The sequence below is a fragment of the Pleurodeles waltl genome, chromosome 11 (assembly GCF_031143425.1).
Source record: "Pleurodeles waltl isolate 20211129_DDA chromosome 11, aPleWal1.hap1.20221129, whole genome shotgun sequence".
Classification (NCBI taxonomy): domain Eukaryota; kingdom Metazoa; phylum Chordata; class Amphibia; order Caudata; family Salamandridae; genus Pleurodeles; species Pleurodeles waltl.
Window position 1 is genome coordinate 3,200,623 of NC_090450.1, and position 19,849 is coordinate 3,220,471.

General features: G+C 43.1%; 1 protein-coding gene across 2 annotated transcripts in view; it reads left to right on the forward strand.

Moving 5' to 3' along the window:
- Positions 1–19,849, forward strand: part of LOC138265204 (probable cation-transporting ATPase 13A4) — a 229,913-nt gene that overhangs the window by 170,436 nt on the left and 39,628 nt on the right. For both annotated transcript variants that reach the window (XM_069212751.1, XM_069212752.1), the window contains exons 26-27: positions 4,852–5,023; positions 5,567–5,787. In XM_069212751.1, the coding sequence (XP_069068852.1) occupies positions 4,852–5,023; positions 5,567–5,787 (393 nt within the window). The remainder of the gene's footprint in view (positions 1–4,851; positions 5,024–5,566; positions 5,788–19,849) is intronic.

Sequence of the window (19,849 nt, forward strand, 5' to 3'; positions counted from 1 at the left end):
CCTCTTCTGCCTTGAACACTCTGTTCCCTTCCTCCTTCCTTTTTAGGTTTGGCCTAAACAAAGAACAAAGGCTACTGTAGGTCTTTCCCACAAACACAAAAATATTCACAAACAATTTTATATATATGTATATCTATACAACATAATATAGCTATGTAATATAATAGTGTCTAGTACTCTGTTTCTACTCCATGGGCTCCCATACTCCACACTTCTATGCCTCAAGGGCATCCTGCACTCCACAACATGTTCTATCATGGACGTTACTGGGGTAAGTCTTCGTAGCACAATTACTTGTGATTACCACAACATTACTTGTAATTGAGTGAGAAGTGTAATCCAGTATTTAGAGTTATTTTCCTCATGTCCAAAATAGCCTAGAGGATGTGTTTTGCACAAAGAAAATAAACTAAATGTCACATGACATGCAGCAGTCACTCGCTTGTTCTTAGTTTGTTTTTCCTATGCTCCTGTGGTAGGATTTGTGTGCCAATTACTCTTAATTACTTAACATTGAGTAATCATTTCATTTCGGTAATTGGGTATCACAACAGTAGTCCGTAATCACTCCAAGTACTCCAGTGTAATTCAAATTTCACCCAAGACTAGTCAGCACTCTAAGCACCCTGTTGGGCATTCTGGAAAATGTCCCGTAGGTTCTGATGACAGTCTACCTCACTCTCAGAGTGTAGAACAACCGGAACCAAAGGAAAAATACCAGGCAGGATCTAAACACCAGAAGGGAAGGGGAATGTGATATTACAGAGCAAGAAATTGATAACACACCAAGATTTTCTCTGGCACTGCTCTCTCGTCTCACACCAGGCAAGAACTAAGTTACCGCTCAACACTCTCTGGTGAATGAAAGTCTATAACTGCAGGAAAAGAGCATATAAGACTTTACTAACAATAGTGAGCAGCTGCAGTTGCTAAGATCTAAGAGTGTTGCAATCAACTATCGGCTTCACTAGGGCAGGCAATGGCGGACCACACAAAGCTAGTAAGACTGAGGTAGGCAAGCTAAATAAACTGAGAAAGGAATAGGGAAAAATACAGCAATGCAAATGAAGCCACATCTTAATGCAAGAGACAAGGTCAGGTAACAGGATAAAAGGACAGAATACCAAGTGAACGTAGCAGGAGAAAAATATTAAAGGCGAGGAAAGAAACTGTGAATGTATTCTTTGGAAATTGGAAAGCCAATGCAACACATAAAAGTTGCAGGGAAAGAGTCATTTTGCCTTGCTGATCTTTAAATAGAGTGACTGCTGGTCTTGACATGGAAATCCCACCCATTGACCTCAGTTTCTCTGGGTGTCCTGGTGCTCCAGCTTCCAGAGGCCGATCTGCTGCATTCTTGAAGGAACATACCTCCAAGGTCTTCCAACTACAGATCTTAGACTCCCAATCCCATGCTGATTGCTGACACCCCCCCCCACTTGCCTTGCAGACAAGCACATCATCCATGGTGATAATCAGTACACTCACAGCCAGGACACCATCAGATGTTACACTAAAAAGTGTACTAGGCAGCAGTTGTTTTCCTTCCATGCACCAAGGATCTGGAACATTATCTCAAATCCACCCGGACCACCCATACATTGCTCCAATTTAGTTAAGCATTGAAGCCTCACCTCTTTAAATAACAATACATCACAATAAATTACTCACGCACAAACCAGCTTCATCTCCTATCACTCAATGACTTTATGCTTGTCATGGCCCACTCCAGTGCCTTTTGGATAGCTTCAAGTTATAGAAATTCCACTTAAATTCATACATGAGGTGGCAAGCTGAAACAAATTAAAAACTGGGTCTGGTGATTTAGTGGACTATTGTATCACCTACAGAATTGTTGTTGATGTCCTGGTTACGGGTTTGAACTCCATGCCCACTTCTTTCATCCTTCGGATATTGCCTATACACGTACAATTAATTTGTATAACAATAGGTTTCAAATATTCAGTGTAGTGTAGCTTTGCCATTGTCTTCCTAGGGTTTCAGAAGTACATCTAGCAAAGCCAGGAAATTTAGCATACAGGTATGCACAAATGCTACTTTTTGTGCATTAGTACCTTAAAGCCATACTTGTTGGCTTTTTCACTGGTATTCACAAACAAGATACATCAGTTTGTCAGCCTTTTAACATATCATAACACGTGTATTTATAAAGGGAATAGTCCCTGCTTGAGGCATCTTGATGCTGAATAACCAATATATATTTCTATCCAAATCATTTTATTGACCTCAGAGGGATGAAAGACAAAATATAACCCCTGAGATTGACTTTACCAAAAAATATTCTAAATTGTCTGCTCATGTGCCATGAAAGTGTGTGCCTGGACAGCCGCCTTTGAATAATTTTGTCCAAATTGCAAAAAAAACATTCACAGCATCACCAACAATAAATTAGGACTCATAATAACCATACTTTTTCATTCTCTATAGTTTAAAGAACACTGACATATTATTTACAACTGTGTTGTGTTGGCAGTCTTGAAAGGGTAAACGTTTTTGAACCATATCAAAGAAAATAAGCATTGACAAACCCAGCAGCCCTGCAGCCAAGGTTGGCATTTCCAATGTGTGTTTGTCTTTGTACCCCCTTTATTATTATTAATGTTCTATTAATTTTAAATTCCTTACTTTTTAGAAAATTTAAGAAGGTGTCTTCTTAAATATATTTATATATGTCAGATCTGGAATTCTATCCTGGTTTGAAATATTTTTTGCACAAAGTAGTTTGGTCATATGAGAGTTCTTAAAAAAGAAGTTGTGTCAGCCTAGTTTTATCAGGTGGGCATTCTTTGTTTTAAGAATTCATCATAATGAGGTAAAACATATAAAAATTGCCTTAAAATACAATAAAACGTGAAAAATATAGCTGCTTAAGAAGGTATGGATATAGATAAAGAAGTTGACTTGTTAAGAAATTAGCATCAAAATCTACATGCATGATGCCTATTATTAGAGTGTGAAGAGTTGAAAGACCTGACTGCTAAGTGACTTTGAATATTCCTATGTAACCCAACTCTTTTTAGTCTGAATTTAATGGTTAGGCCTGCCCTCAAGTGGAACCAAACGTCTAAGCCATTTATTACACAGTGACAATTTAATTTCATGTAATCATTCCTGTACAACTTCCTCTTTTTAGCCTAGTTTTCAATGGAATAAACATGATTTGGTGGCAATGACCTCTTCATGGCTAAAGTTGTGATTTAGCACTTGATCACTTTGATTACAAAGGGTCGTTTCACTTGGCCTGGCTGAAATGTAAAATATGCAGGTGTAGTTCACGTAATTTTGGTAATTGTGAGATAGGCTTGTTTATGCAAAATTCCCAAAACAATGCCATTAAAAAACTTTGCATAACTATGCGCCATTTATGGTGAAAAGTTCTGCATGACAGTCACTGTAAAAAATGACTGCTCTGCATGGGAACAACAGAATACACATGACAGTTTGCTGTGCTTTTGTTGTTTTGAGTGTGTTTAGTACAAAATGTGTCCTCGTGTCAAAAATTTATATGATGACACATTTTAGGCTCCAACATGACACAAAATTATAGATTTGCTTTTCAATTTATTACCCATAATTTTGCATAATTTAGGCAAGAGCAAATTATGGAATAATCTCACACCTCTACTTTTCAAATGAAACCTCTCAAGTGATGACAACATCCTCCCTGAGGTTTGGATCATTCAGGAAGTATCCCATCGAAATGAGGTTGTATGTAAATTTGACAACAATTGAACATGAAGAAAGGTGATGATAAATCCATTCCGTTGGTCTGTTGTTGACAGTCTTTCTTTTACAATGGCTTCACTAGATTGTTGAAACCAACTCACTTGTGATATCCCTTTTTGCGATTTTAAGGGAGTCCTCCCATTTAAATCCCTGTTTTTACGGGTGTGGTTCCCCCTTCTTTTTGCCTCCTTTCCTTATCGTTAACGCTACACCATGAACAAGGCCATCACAACGTGACCTGCCACTTATTTTGAAGACAATCTCACCATCTCTGGTGGTTCCTGGCACATCCTCAGCCATGGCACCATCAGACTGCAGTCTAAGAAGTGTAATGAAGAAAAGCAGGCCTTTCATCTATGCAAGAAGGGCATCCGTCCCTTTTGGCTAGGTTCACTCTACAGAATTGTTGTATTCATACAGACTACCTCCTTTTTCCTCTTTCTTCATTTTTCTTCTTACTGCATCAGCCCACCTATGCTTCCCCTATCCTCTATACCTTCTCTCTTTTTCACTTCCTGTTTTTGAATCGGCATCCCCTCATTTTTTTCTAGTTTTTTTTTAACTCTCTGGTCATCGTAAACATAGAACAAAAGACGACTACAACCCTTTCTACCTTTAAAGGCTTCCCTTGTCGATGATTTTTTTTTTCATGAAAAAGATATTTCATTAGTTTGACTTTGCCCCAAATGAAGCTGTGTCAGCCTGATTTTATCAGGTGACTTTCTTCATTTTGGAAATCATCAAAATGATGGTATTGTGTGAATCAGAGATGAAAAGCAAATTAGACATTTGCTTACAATGAGGGAGTCATTGATACTTGGGCAGCAAATGGAAATGATGCATCCTCATGCAAAGGGCTGGTAGAATATAGAAATACGGAATAACTCATTAACTATAGTGAAGGTAATTCCTTAAAATATTGAGAACGAAGCCCTATGGGTTCATCTTCAATAGTTGCCTGGTTTACATAGAAGACATGTATTTTTAATGATCCAATATCTAGACTTATAGACTTGGTTAGTGTTTTAATGTGAGTCATGTAACTCCATGTTCATCACCCATTTTCCGATTGAATGCTGACCCTTCTCTGTTTCCTTCTTCCAGTGAGCTTGACCCATGCGTACCCGAAGCTTGCACCATACCGACCTCCTGCTCAGCTGATCTCACCTCCTCTGCTGCTCTCTGTACTCCTGCACACACTCTTTACACTTGCCATCCAGATCTGTGGGTTCATTGTTGTCCAGCAGCAGCTATGGTACTCCCCAACACCCTCCAGGTATGAATCTGCCTACTGCTGGAACTTGTATGATTAGTACAGTGTTCGTCATCTGCCAGGCGTTGCTACTGTAACATTTACGTCATACTGATAAAGCCCAAACATGAGGATATGTGCTGAAACATGTTGAGACATGTCTGACTACTGGCGGCTGCCTTTGGCCGGCATACTCCAAAGTACAGTGGGGCTATATTTCACTGAATTATTGTAAATACAAGCTTTAATGTCTTACACTGACTCTCTCACAAATTCATCTACCAAAAGTTTTAAAAAAAAGAGCTGTATACGAACAACGGCAACATTACACACTCCTGTTTTTGTCATAGAATAATAGATTTAGGCATGAGCAAATGGTTTAAGGTAATTGTACCTGCCCAACTAGCCAAATCATGAAGAATTCTGAGTGTAGGGTTACATTTAAGGATTTTGATATTGGTTTTAGAAGGACCTTTCCTTATGTACAAGAATAAATAGAGATTTGGTGACTAAAACTAGGCCTTTCTTAATGTGATAAGATATTAAAGTACCCTCTTCCTTTTGCAGGTTGTGCATGCCGTTGAACACCTCCTTTAATGGGGCTATGTACAATGTCAATGGCATTCCAGATACAAGTGTAACCAGACCTGGAGGGCTCGGAAGAGCCAACTACAGCCACATAAGCTATGAGACAACAACTCTCTGGCCATTAACTACAATCAACTGCATTATTGCAGCCTTTGTGTTCTCCAAAGGAAAGCCCTTCCGACAACCGATTTATACAAACTGTGAGTACTGCCAGATAACAACTATCAGATGAGAGACAGTGCTCCAATATCATTAAAGGGCTCTTACAGGCAGTCTTTTACTTTTCCCTTCTCTCTACTTGTTTCTTTCTTTCCTAATTGTTCTCTTTCCTTTTCTTCCTTTCTGACCTGCCATTTTAAGCTAAATCAGCTGTATTAGAATCAAATACATACGGCTCTCATAATAACAATACAAGATATCTGTCACAACAATAATAATATAAATATGAAAGGAATTGTAAAAGCTGTTTAATATCTTAAAATGTTATAAGGGAGGAAACAATAAAAAGAGAACAAGACCAATAAAAAGAAGAAAGATACAATGTGTATTAAAAAACTAAAAACAGTAAAAGTGTACAGTGAAATTAAAATTGAATTCAATTAAGAACAAAGAAAGCAAAATATTCATGGTGGCTTAAAATTCTCAGATATTGTACAATTAATAGGATTGCAAGCAACAGCATCAGGATAATCAGTCAAAGGCAACCAATACAGATCTTTTTTCATGGAGGGGTAGCATAAGGAAGTAAATTCAATGTCTAGCCAATGATAGTGGCAAACATTATACCACCAAGTTTTATAGGAAATGTTGGATGGGTTTTTCCAATTAAATGTAATTTGCTGGAAGGCTAAAGCTAACATGAGATCCAACAACTTTAAATTATCATCATCTCAAACAATATCAGCAGAGAGGCTTCCTAGGAAAATCACAGAGGGAGATAATTGCGATCGCAAAAGAAAAATGGAGGTGAGCTGACGCCAAACTTTTCTCCAAAAAGAGATAGTGGGAGGACATTGGAAGAGGATATGCATAAGATCTCCCTTTCAGCTATCGCAAGGCCAACAATTTAAAGTTGAGGATATAGAAAATGTAACTATAGTGGGCGGGTAAAATAAAGTCTGTGATAAAGAAAGAAAAGTGACTGTGTGGTAGAAGCTGATCTATATATTTTATATGATCTGTACCATATCTTATTCCAGAAGGGAATAGTCCAGGTACATCCCAAATCCAATTCCCATTCAGATTCAAATTTTAGATTTAGGCTGTGTCATTACAGGAGAATGAAAAAGTTTATGAATCCTTGATGCCTTAGGAAATGAAGTAGGAAAGGAGGACAAAGAAAAAGGCAATTCCGAAGAAGAAGGAAGAGAAGGCAATAAAAACAGTTAATCAAGGATAATATTAATAAGAAGGAGATATTTAGGCATGATGGAATTAGGACAGTGAAATAGAAGTTGGAATTGTGAGAATGAAAGTGGAGTATCATTGGAAAATAAATCTTTGACCCACGCTATACCTCTTTGTCTCCAAGATTTCCAAAATAAAGGTTTTTTATTGATATTGATGAGACGATTATGCCAAATAAGGGAATTCAGAAAAGAGGAAGAAGTGATGGGTGGAGATAAATAGTGAAAATGCAAAAGAGCACAAGTATTTTTAAGAAGCAGGGAGGAGATAATCGAAATATTATAAGAAGAGGGTACCGCCTCATGAGGAGAAAAAGGTAGAAGAAAAGAACATTCAATATCCAACCATAAGGGACTAAACACAGAGCTTGACAAGGAGATCCATCTAGAAGCGTGACGCATACAAAAGGATTTATGATACAGTCAGAAATCAGGAAAGTTGGCTCCACCCCCCTGCTAAAAATGACGCAGTTGACTAAGAGAAATTCTAGATTTCTCATTGTTCCAAAGGAATTTAGACAGTTTTGAATCAAGTTGTTTAAAACAAGTAACAGGAAGAGGGATCGGAATCATGGATAGGATACATAAAATCTTGGGAGAAATCATCATTTTAATAGAGTCAAGACGACCCCACCAAGATAAAAATAAAGGATTCCATAACCAAAGGGATCTATCAACCTTCTCTAAAGCATCAGAGATATTAACTTCAATGGACTTTTTAATGGAAGAGGTAAACAAAATACCTAAATATTTAATCTTGGATGTATTCCAAAGAAAGCCAGGAATATCAAACAATGATCTAAAACAAAATTTTGTTAGAGGAAGGATTTCAGTTTTATCGAATTTATCTTATAACCCCAAATCATAGAAAAATCCCGTATCTTCTGAAGTAAAAACAGAATCGAGATTTCAGGGTTTGAAATATTTAGAAGTATATCATCTGCATATGCGGTTAATTTTAAGTGTTTCTCACCATATTGGAAACACTCAATTTTAATATTATTTCTAATACAGGAAAGAAAAGGCTCTAGGCTAATAAATAGGAGTGGAGAGAGCGGACAACCTTGACGAACGCCTCGACTCAATGAAAATAATCTAGACAATTTCCCATTCACTAATATCGATGCCATTGTGGATTGATAAAGCAAAGAGATAAATGAAATGAATTGGGGTGCTAAACCATGCCATGCAAAGGGTTTTAACAGAAAAGACCAGTCTAACCGATCACACGCTTTCTCATCGTCTATGGAAATTGCTGCTAAGGAGTATGAAAGAGCGGAAGCTTTGCTGAGTACATTGAAGAATGTTCTAGAATTATCAGAAGCAAGTCTACCTTTGACAAATCCAGTTTGTTCCTTTCTTATCATTGCAGGTAAAAGGGGATCAAGACATATGGCTCACAATTTAGCAAAAATGTATAGTCTGTATTGAGCAGCAATATTGGCCTATAATTTTTACAAAAATTATGATCCTTACCTTTCTTTGGGAATCAAAGCTTCTTTAAATGTTCCCCCTGTATAGCCAGATCCTGTGAAGAATTGAAAAGCTGTAAAAGTATGGGAAGCAGAATGTCAGAAAAATATAGAAAGAATTCCACTGTGAGTCCATCCATACCAGGAGTCTTACCTTTTTTTAGAGAAAGAAGGGCATTACAAATTTCTGACGAGGAAATATCTATTTCAAGAGAAGAGACGTCAAATAAAGTCTTATTAGGGTTTGGAATTTTCTTTAAATAATCATCGATCTGTAAGGAGGTCGGGAATGACTCATATTTGACGAATTCAGCTAAGATATCGTCATCCTTTAAAAAGGGACTTACCAGTATCCGTAATTATAGACTTCATTGTGTGGCGTTGCTTTCACACTTTTAAATAATTAGCAAGAAGTTAACCCTATTTATTTTGAACCCCATAATAGCGGGCGCTACTGCATAGAAGAAAAGAAGCGGCATTGTCCAACGAGATTTGTTCAATTGCAATTTTGCCTGAATAAATTCTTGTATATTAAAATTAGAAGAGGAAGAATAATATCGATGCTCTAAACATTTAATTTTTAGAAGTAGAGTTTGATGGTGTGTATTAAAAGTTTTTTTTTTTATTAGAGACAAAATTTATTATATTCCCACGAGCTTCAGCCTTAAACGAATCCCATAACAATTGTGCGAAAACATGAGAATCATCATTGAATTGGAAAAATTCCCCCGCAAAAGCAACAAAGGATGTGGAAAATTTAGAATCAAACAGTAACAAATTATTAAATCGCCACCTATTGGATTTGGGATGTACTGGGAGTACATCAAAATCCGTAATGACTGGAGCATGGTCAAATATAACCATAGGTTAAATGGAGGAAGTAATTTGATTTTTGGAAAGTGGTTTTGAAACAAAAATATGGTCGAGTCTAGATAAGGAGCCATGTGGTAGAGAATAAAACGAGAAATCCCTACTATCAAGGTTACAGGTTCTCCATGAATCAACTAATTTACTTTGTGAGAGAAATGCCTTAAATTGTTTATGCATTCTATGGGGAGAAAATTTAATTGCAGATTGCCTATATATAAAAGGATTAATAATTTCATAGCAATCCCCTCCGAGAAGAAAATAAATCATCATTATAATGGTAAACATTGTTTAGTAACATTAGGCCAAAAAAGATAATCTGAGTGATCGAGGCCATACATATTACAAATAGTCATTATAATCCCATCAATACTTAGTTTCACAAAGAGCCATCGGAATCCGGGTCTTGAGAAATAACATTAACTGATATTTTTTTATGACAAAGCTCAATTACACCATTTTTCTTTGCGGATGTAGGAGCAGTAAAAACATTATGAATGGGCAATGGGACAGGGGTGGTGACAGCACAGACTGAAGATGGCATAGCAAGGAAACGGAACACATTAACGGACAAATGATACGAGCAAGTATAATGATCTATAGAACAACAGGAACCTGTGGAAAGAATCCAATGCAGTAACAAGGAAACCTATAATCACATTAATATAATATAATATAAAAACTGCATATGAAGGACCATCAATTGCATCATAATAGTAACAAACAGGGGCATAATGTATTAAGAGATGCATATAGTCAACGTGTAGAAGGACCAGCTGTTTCCATAGGGTTTGTAGAATGTATTCTTGGGAAATTGCGAAGAGCTGCAGGAGAGGTATATGAAGTTGTCTTATTTTGATATGTCACTTTAAACAAACATGGATGGAATAATCCAAAATGAGCTCCCAAGTCACGAAGTTGTGGACGAAGATCCAAAAATTATTTCCTCCTGTTTGCAGCAGCTTTGGACACATCCTGTGAGATGAAGATCTTACTTCCTTGCTAAGAAATTAGTTTTTTGGCTTTCGCAGCATTAAGAACTCTCAATAGATCAGTAAATTCAAGAAAGAAAATAATCACAACTTGTGGTTTAGATAATAAAGAATGCGGAGGACGATGACCAATGCGGTGTGCCCTCTGGATGTTCAATACTGTAGAAGATGGTAAATCCACTAACTTTGTGAAGAATGAAGCAAAAAATGAAATTGGGTCACTCCCTTCAAGACCTTCTGTTTCCGGTAACCCATAAAGGCGAAGATTATTGTGCCTGTTTCTATTCTCCGAATCCTCCACAAATGTCTTCAGAGTTGCCACCTCCTTCTCCAAATTAGTAATTTTATTTGTTTCATCGTGCACATCACTGACTCTTTGCTTCAAAACAGAGACTCTCACTTCGATTTGAGACCACTTATTATCAAGATTTTGCATCCGAGTATTAGTTTCTTCAATAAAAGGATGCAGTGCACATATTTCAGTGGGTTCGTACAGGTCTACATGGGAGAGGAAAAGTTTTTGGGGAGAAATTGAGGTGGGCGTGGATGAGGGCGTGGGAGTGGAGGTAGAGGGAATTGATGTATGGGGTATAGGTGTGCGTGTAGTGGGTAGTGGTGACTCCTCAGTATGCTGTGGTGTGGTGGATGTCTGATGGGTGGGTGTCTTGGTGCGTTTGAGTGTTTTGGGAGGTGGGGGTGGACACAGTGGGAGAAGATCGACAGCTAGTGGGGATGTATGTTGGGTGGGTGTCTGCAAGTCGGTGAGTGTGCTGCGTGTGTCAACTACAGTGGAGGTGGTGAGTGCAGGTGTGGTGTAAGGGGTGCATGTATGGCTGTCTGCTATTGTGGTGAGTGCAGGAAGAGGAGCAGTAACAGTGAGTGAATGTGCAGTGCATGAGGGTGTGCATGTAGAGGGGACAGACAGGGATGCGGAAGAGGCGGGCACACTGGGGGAAGTGGACATTGTTGTGTGTGTAGGTGTCTGTTGGCTGTGTGAATGCTTGTGGTTGGATGTGTGGTGCTTGTGTTTTGAAGTGTTTTTCTTGTGTGTTGATGTGCTTGACTGCGTGTCTGAATGTGTGCCTTGGACGGGTGAAGAGAGTGGGGTGCTGGAAGGGGTAGAGGAGGTTGGAGGGGGGATGGAATGGCCAGGGAAATTGGCGGCCGTCCAAGAGGAGACTAGAGCCTGAAAAGATCTCTGTAGGGCAGACACGGTACCGTGACTGCCATCCAGATAGGCATTAGTCTGCTGCACCTCTGAAGCTAGCCCCTGGATGGCATTGATGATTGTTGTCTGTCCTACAGAGATGGTTCTCAGGAGGTCAATAGCCTCCTCTGTGAGGGCAGCAGGGCTGACTGGGGCAGGGGAGGAGGTTCCTGGGGCGAAGGAGACACTCACCTTTCTGGGTGGGCGGGCATGGGCAACTCAGTGGGGAGCAGAAGGGAGGGCGCTGATGGTATGGATGGTGGCGGAAGATCTCACTGTCGTGATTTGTCCACTAGTGTCCGCCACCACCGGAGGACCCCCATCGGAGGAGGTTTCAGAGTCACTACCCCCTGTGGTAATAGCCTCCCCTGTGGAAGTCCCTCGCCCTCCCACCAACTGGTCCCCTGGGTGTCCGTTGTCTCTGCCTCGGAGGATCCGTGGGCCCCTGTCTCCCCACTAGCCTCAGCTCCCTCGCCTGATGTTGATGCGGTACCAGACACACAAAAGAGAACAGTGGTGGGGAGACCAAACAGGAGAAACACTTGTAAGTAGCTGAATGCTGATACACAATGGCCAGACATACACCTACCCAGCAGACACACCCAACAGGCAGCACCGTGCACTAGGCCCATGACCAAGGCCCTGACTACTGAGCAGTATACTGACCTACACCCATATCCTGTCATTACATTGAAGCTGAGGTAGGTGAAACCTGACCGGGACACCCCTACACCCTTTGGGGAGGAGACAGTAGCTGGACAACAGTCAAAAACCCTGCTCTAAGCACCTTGAGCCCTATCACACACACACTCATCCTTCCAGGCTGAAGTATGGGCTGTGAGTACTCACCCCCTTGTGACTGCTGTGCAGCATTCAAGCGCCCATCCAGGTGTGGGTACGCCACTGCCAGGATCCTTCGCATGAGGGCGGTCAGTCCCCGATTTGCACCCCTACCACGCTGGGAGGACTTCCCCAGCTGGGCCTCTCTGATCTTCTGCGCTCAGCGCCGCAGGTCCTCCCACCTCTTACAACAGTGGGTTCTCCGCTGGTTGTAGACCCCCAGGGTCCATACCTCCTTGGCGATGGCATGCCAATGTGCCCTCTTCTGGTGGGTGCTGATCTAGTAGGGAGACACAGAGAAGAAACGCAGATTTCAGGAACCTGCACGATGGCAATAGCTGGCTGACTGTTAGACATAGGACAGACAGTACTCCCAGACATGCAGGACAGTTGCACTCAGCATTCCATGCACCAAGCCCCATCCTGGCTCACAGGAGTGCACATCTGAGCAATCCACTCCATCCATTACACACACAGTGCCCCCCAAACCCGGATTCACCTGTACCTCTGGCCGGCTTTAGAGTCTGCTGTACAGGGGCAGGACCCCTTCCACCAGTTTCTCCAGTTCTTCCTGGGTGAAGGCCGGTGCCCTTTCCCTTGCACCACGTGGAACATCCATAGCCAGAGGCTGGCCACAGCAGTAGACAGAGCGGAGTACTTGTCCGCACAGGATCAGGGAGTCAAGTGATCACATGATGATGAACGCGCGTACGTTAAGCGGCGGAATGGACCGTCACCGCCGGCGGCGATCATGATACGCCAGGATTCACCATTGGTATCCATGTTAGCCAATGAGGGTGCGAACAGCGGTCAACACCGCCGTATGCTGTGACGTCAACCGCTAACGGTCTTAGGTCATTTCCACTACGAAGGGGTAGAACTACATTGGGCAGACATTTTGCCATCACCTATGCATCTTGAAATTCAAATTACTCACAATGCTGGGCCTACTAGCCATAGGAAGCACCTATGTCTCTATCCATAGAGTATATGATCACACATGATTTACTCCATTCCCTCTCAGTGATGTAAATATACATCTGTCAGGTTGCAGTTACTGTACAGACACTACTATGAAGAATGCAGTGAATATTTATAGCAAATATGCCAGTGTATGTATGCGCATGACTCCTTGTTCTTACCCCTCGTAGGTACCGACCCTTGTGGCGAGGAAGGGCACCATCAGTGTACAGACCACTTGTGATTATGGGGACCATGGTGGAGCGTCACTTACAGACTCACACGTGGAACTATTCAGGACCTATGTGCATTACTGGATCCTGCACTGACTCCCGGAAATCGTAATCAGCATGCCATTCCAACGTAGGTGCAGGTGCTCTCCGCACTACATTTCCTGGCCACGGGCTCTTTTCAAGTGACAGTGGGCATGGGTGCTGGTTTCACACAGCCAATGTTCAGCCAGGTACAGACCAGATTTCTGAATACATTTGTAGAACATCTGCAATCATATGTGCGATTCCCCCAAAGTGCTGAGCTCCCTGCCATCAAGTCTGACTTCTATGCCTTTGCAAACATTCCCCATGTTACTGGTGCCATCGATGGAACCCACATACCCATCATCCCCCCAAGAGTGAGTGAACAGCTGTACAGAAACAGGAAGAACTTTCACTCCATGAACATCCAATTGGTATGTACTACAGACCAGTACATATCCCATGTGAATGTCATGTGTCCGGGTTCAGTCCATGATTCATTGTTTTGAGGAACAGTAGTGTGCCACAAAAGATGGAACAACTCCAAGAGGACAGAGGGTGGATCTTAGGTAAGTGTGCCTGTCACTAACTGACACAATGCAGAAAAACAGCCTGTCAGACTAAGGACATTCCAATGACGACTCTGTATTGGCCATTTCTCTAGGTGATTCTGGCTATCCAAACGTGCGTTGGCTCCTGACACCAGTGAGGAATCCCAGGACGGATGCAGAGAGGAAATACAATGAGGCCCATGGACGTACTAGGAGGGTGATAGAGCGTACTATAGGTCTCCTGAAGGCTAGATTCCAGTGCCTACTTATTTCTGGGGGTTCTCTGGCCTATGGGCCTGATAAGGTGTGTAGGATAGTCGTGGCGTGCTGCATGCTGCACAACGTGGCAGTGAAACATTCAATCCCCCTTTTGAAGGTGGAGGGTGCTATAGGTCCTTATCTGTTACCTCAGAGAGGTGAGAAGAGTGATGCTGAGGATGAGAAAGGGGAAGATGTCATTTCCAGAAACCAACTGATACAACTCTACTTCCAATAACTGTCTGGGACTTTAGCCTGTATATGTGGTTAGTGACTGATACTGTAGGTTTGCAATGTCAACAAGGGGGAATTGGTCATGATATGCGAGTCATGGACCTCTTCAGCATGGTACAGACAGACAACATATGCATTACCTTCTTGACTATTTTGAAACACACTGTACCACCACCGTGCACAATTTGCCAATAAAGTTTACCCCTGCCTGTTGCATCATTACTCCACTTTGTTCAACATTGAAGAAAGGGGACAGTGTTACAGGTGAGATATGTTGTTTATTGGTGGAATACAGAGAAATGTGCTATGTACAGTGATGGAAGTCGTAATGGTTGGGTGTCCTCAAAACCGACTTGGTGGCAGGCCTGTTTGACATCATAGGTGGGTCCTATTTGTAGTTTAGTACTTTATTTAGCCCTCAGCTAAGTGCAGTTCGTGAATAGGTGGGATGGTTGCTTAGCAGTAGTAGCGGTGTCAATTGTTGGAAGTGGGCTTGTTCTTAGCTGGGTTTCCAGTGCCATATCTTGGCCTGAGACTATGGGGGTCATTCTGACCCTGGCGGCCGGTGACCGCCAGGGTCACCGACCACGGGAGCACCGCCAACAGGCTGGCGGTGCTCCTGAGGGCATTCTGACCGCGGCGGTTCAGCCGCGGCCAGAAAGGGTTAACCGGCGGTCTCCCTCCGGTTTACCACTGCCCTTGTGAATCCTCCATGGCTGCGGAGCGCGCTCCGCAGCCATGGGGATTCTGACACCCCCTACCGCCATCCTGTTCCTGGCGGGTCTCCCGCCAGGAACAGGATGGCGGTAGGGGGTGCCGCGGGGCCCCTGGGGGCCACTGCAGTGCCCATGCCCATGGCATGGGCACTGCAGGGCCCCCCGTAAGAGGGCCCCACAAAGTATTTCAGTGTCTGCTAAGCAGACACTGAAATACGCGATGGGTGCAACTGCACCCGTCGCACCCCTGCAACTACACCGGCTCAATTCTGAGCCGGCGTCCTCGTTGCAGGGGCATTTCCTCTGGGCCGGCGGGCGCTCTTTTGGAGAGCGCCCGCCGGCCCAGAGGAAATGTCTGAATGGCCGCCGCGGTCTTTTGACCGCGGTGCGGTCATTCAGCGGCGGTACCTTGGCGGACGGCCTCCGCCGTCCGCCAAGGTCAAAATGACCCCCTATGTTTGGGCGCATGCTGTGGAGCTACTTGGGGTGACATGGTAGGACCTTGTGATTCCTGGGAGGGTATTTCCTGTGCTGTTTCAGCTGCTTGGGACAACTGTTGCTGGTTGTCCAGGGCTGTAGTGGGGGCCTCTTGTCCGGTGTGGGTGTCTGAGGGTTTGTTGACCAACTGCAGCAGTGCTCCAGCAATGGTGGCCATTGTGGCATTGTGTTCTTTCGACTGCTCCATGGCCTGTTGGTGGTGATCCAGCTGTATCCTCTGACTTTGCTCCAGTGTGGTTACCATCTGTGCCAGCCTATTTTGGGTATGTTGGTATGCCCCCAGTACCTGTGCAATGACGTCCTAGGCTGCTGCATCTATCCGGTGCCCTACCCCATGACCCACAGGGACACTTGACCTTGCCCTGGCCCCCTGTGCCTATGTCCTGCCCCTGCGCAGGTCTTGACGTGACACTAGTACTGGGGCCCTTGTCTTCCTGCATGTTGGGGGTGGGAGACTGTGGCCTCTGTTGCTGTGTTCCACCTGTTTGTGCCCTGTGTCCACTGGTGTGGGCACACCTCCCCTGGCCTGCTGGTCTTGACTGGGTGTTAGGGGTGACAGTATTTTTCTGGGTGGGGCTGCTGCATGGTGAGCATCCAGGGCTGAGTAAGGGCCCTGTCTGCTCATCAGTGTCCAGGGATCCTTCACCAGTGTCCTGTGATGTGCCTCTGTCTCCCTGGAATGCTGTGGCACTCCTTGTCCCCTCCATTAGGGTTGCATGGGTGGTGGTGCCTGTTGGGGGACATAGAAATGTTTGTTACATATGCATGAGGGTTTGAGGTGGACTGTACTGTGCAATTTAGTGCTGGTGTGCCTTTCAGTGGCCTTCATGGGTGCCTTTGTGAGGTGGACATTGCATTTAGTGGCAGTGGTGGGGTTACATTGTGATGAGGGTTATTATTCAATTGTGGGTACGTGCAGGGGTGGGTGGCTGTTCACAGTGGGAATGATGTGGGCCTGGTAGAGAGTTATGGGTGATGCAGGGTGGTGAATGTGGTGGGTAATGGCTGGGAGGGGTGTGGGTCTAGGTGGGTGTGGGTGCGGTGGGGTGGTGCATGCATCACAGGTATGGTGTATATGGGGTAAATGTAGATGACTTACCCAAGTCTATTCCTCCAGTGAGTCCAGTGAGTACCCCTGGGTGCAGGATGGCGAGTACCTTCTCCTCCCAGTCGGTGTAGTCGGGTGGTGTGGGTGGCAGTCCTCCACAGTCTTCTGCACTGCGATGTGGTGCCTGGATGCCATAGCCCAGACCTTCCCCTGCAGGTCGTTCCATCTCTTGCGGATTGCGTCCCTGTTGCGTGGATGGTGTCCCACTGCATTCACCCTTTTGACAATGGTCTGCCACAGCTCCATTTTCCGGGCGATGGGTGTGTGCTGCACCCCGGACCCGAATATTTGTGGCTCCACTTTTAGGATCTCGTCCACCATGGTCCTTAGCTCCCTTTCGGTGAAGCGTGGATTTTTTTGGGGGGACGTGGTGAGGGAGGTGGATAGCGTCGACTGGGGACGGTGTTTGGGTGCTCCTGTGTGGGTCGCTATGCATTTCCTGTCTGCTGGCGTTCTCTGTCTGGCTCTGGTGCTCTCCGTCTTCTGGTCCTGGTTTCCTTTCAAGGGATTGTGGGGTGTGTCTGGGGGTGTTTTATGGTGTTCTGGATGTATGTAAGGTGTGTGCTAAGCCTAGCCAATGTGTGCATTGGTTGCTGTTGGGCCCACTTGCCGCCCGTGGCGGTTGCAGCCGCCAATGGTCATCCGGCCTCCACTGTCCACTGAGGTGATTTGTGCATCATTATTTGGAGGGCGGGATGTGGGTGTGCTTGGCGGTGGCGGGGTGGGGTATACCGGGATTCCCGCCGACAGGGTCCTGCCGGGGAGTGGTGGTGTGGGAATGTTTGGCGGGGTTTGGTTTGCCCATATAAAAAGAAAAGCCTTCAGTAAGGAAGCAAATTACACAGGAACTCCAAATATATATTGATAAAGCAGCAAAAATGAATTTCATGGCTTACGCAAGAAACTGCGAACGAAGTCACCGAAGATTCACAGTCCAAGCAGATAAGCACTTTATATTAGTGAGCAATTAATGTTCAAGATGGCTGCTCTCATGAGGCAAAATATAAAGCATAATTTAAGAGCCAAAAAAAGAAGCCAGGCGACATTTAAAACGATGAAAACGCTCACCAAAACATCCAACAGGTTAATATATGCGAAGCGCCATGAAAAATAAAGAAAAAACTGATCTGGCACCTAAAGTGTGTCTGACGATGCGCGGAGCTTCATTGTCAGGTGGCCTTCGTGGCTGGCAGCTCACGCACCTCCCCTTTCCTGCCTTTTAAAATTTTTCTCTTTCTTTCTTTCTGTCATTTTCTTTACTTCTTTTATTCTTTTTTTTCCTCCTTCCCCCTTTCTCTCTTTCCTTCTTACTATTTTCTTTCTTTCTTTCTGTGACCAGCACTTGTGCGGTAAAATACATTTTATCCACACAATCACTGAACATTCGGCTTCCTGGCTTTGTCAATGTCGCCATCTTGTTTTTCAGCATGTTTTTTTATAACTCCAATTACACATTTCATCAGTTCACAGTTCAATACAACAAAAAACGGACAACTTTATAGAGTTACTTCATCTATGCCAACCATCCTAACCTTCTTTTTGTAATAAAAATAATGTTTGTGGTGGATTCCTGAACAAAATGAACATACATAATGAAATTGGGAATACTTGGAATTGACGGGTCACTGTTGTCTATCTTTTGTGCCAAAAAGCAAGATGGAGACATTAACAAAGCCAGGAACCCGAAATGCGTCTGTCGTTGTGTGAATAAAATGTATTTTACCACGCGAGTGCTAGTCCACTCTTGTTTGGATTGCGACATATATATCACTATGGTGAAAATGGACAACAAACAGTGATACATGAGGGATATAAAAGCCTTAGACGCCATCTTGAAACAAGTAAATCACAATAAATGTCTATGAATGTCTATAACTCAAAACAAAATTAACACAAATACCGTGTATATCACATTATAACAGGAGTGAAGAGAAGTGTATCTGGTGTGATGTATCAATCTTCTCAATAGCCATCAAGAATATATGTACGGAAGAGCGAGAACACTGAATAAAATGTTACATTATGCAATGAGGTTTCTATCAATCTGGCGATGCATGTTTACTGCTGTTTTTATATACCTCATGTATCCCTCATGTATCATTGTTTGTGGTCCATTTTCACTTTTGGTGATTCATCCTTTTTTAAACCTATGTGTGACAGAGTGTAGCAGGTGATAAAGGCCGCAATGACAGCTGAAACGTGTTTGTTTGCAGTAAAGTGTTCCTTTTTTCATTTACCTTCTTAAGTGAGTGTCTCTACTTTGTGAAAGTGATTTGCTTTGAGATACATACATTATCTACTAGCGGTCACCAGTAATTAGTTATAGTTAGTAGCTGGTTTCTTTTGATAAAAAAACGTTTTTGGGCTGGCTGATATCTTTGGCACCGGTTGATGAATCTTATCGAAGCAGTGATAGCCCTTGTCTGCCCATATAGTATCTGCAGGGAACCCCCAGCCCCATATCTGAATATTAAGGAGGGAGTTTCTATCTGTGATCTGCTGGCAGTCCTCCTCAGTAGCTGGAGTGATGAGGACAGGTTCAGCAGAGCTGCGACGGCATGATACAGCGTAAGATGGATGGCAAGAATGACCCCTCCAAACTTATTTGCCAGTGTGGTGTTTTTATAACAAAATGTATTGTTCTTAGAACTGGCCTAACATGATAATCAGTTTTTTTCTATGTAAGGTGGACATTGTACTCTTGGACAGACAATACTCTGTAAGTTATCACCTACAGCCTTAAGCAGAGCACAAGATGAAAATGTCGTGCAAATAACTAATAACAATTTCTGCTTGGATAGGCAGCTACCAAAAAAATAATAAAACACCTCCGCTAAAGTGAAGCCATGCTAAAATAATAAAAATAAATGATTGAAATTAATTAGGAAAAGGGCAAAGG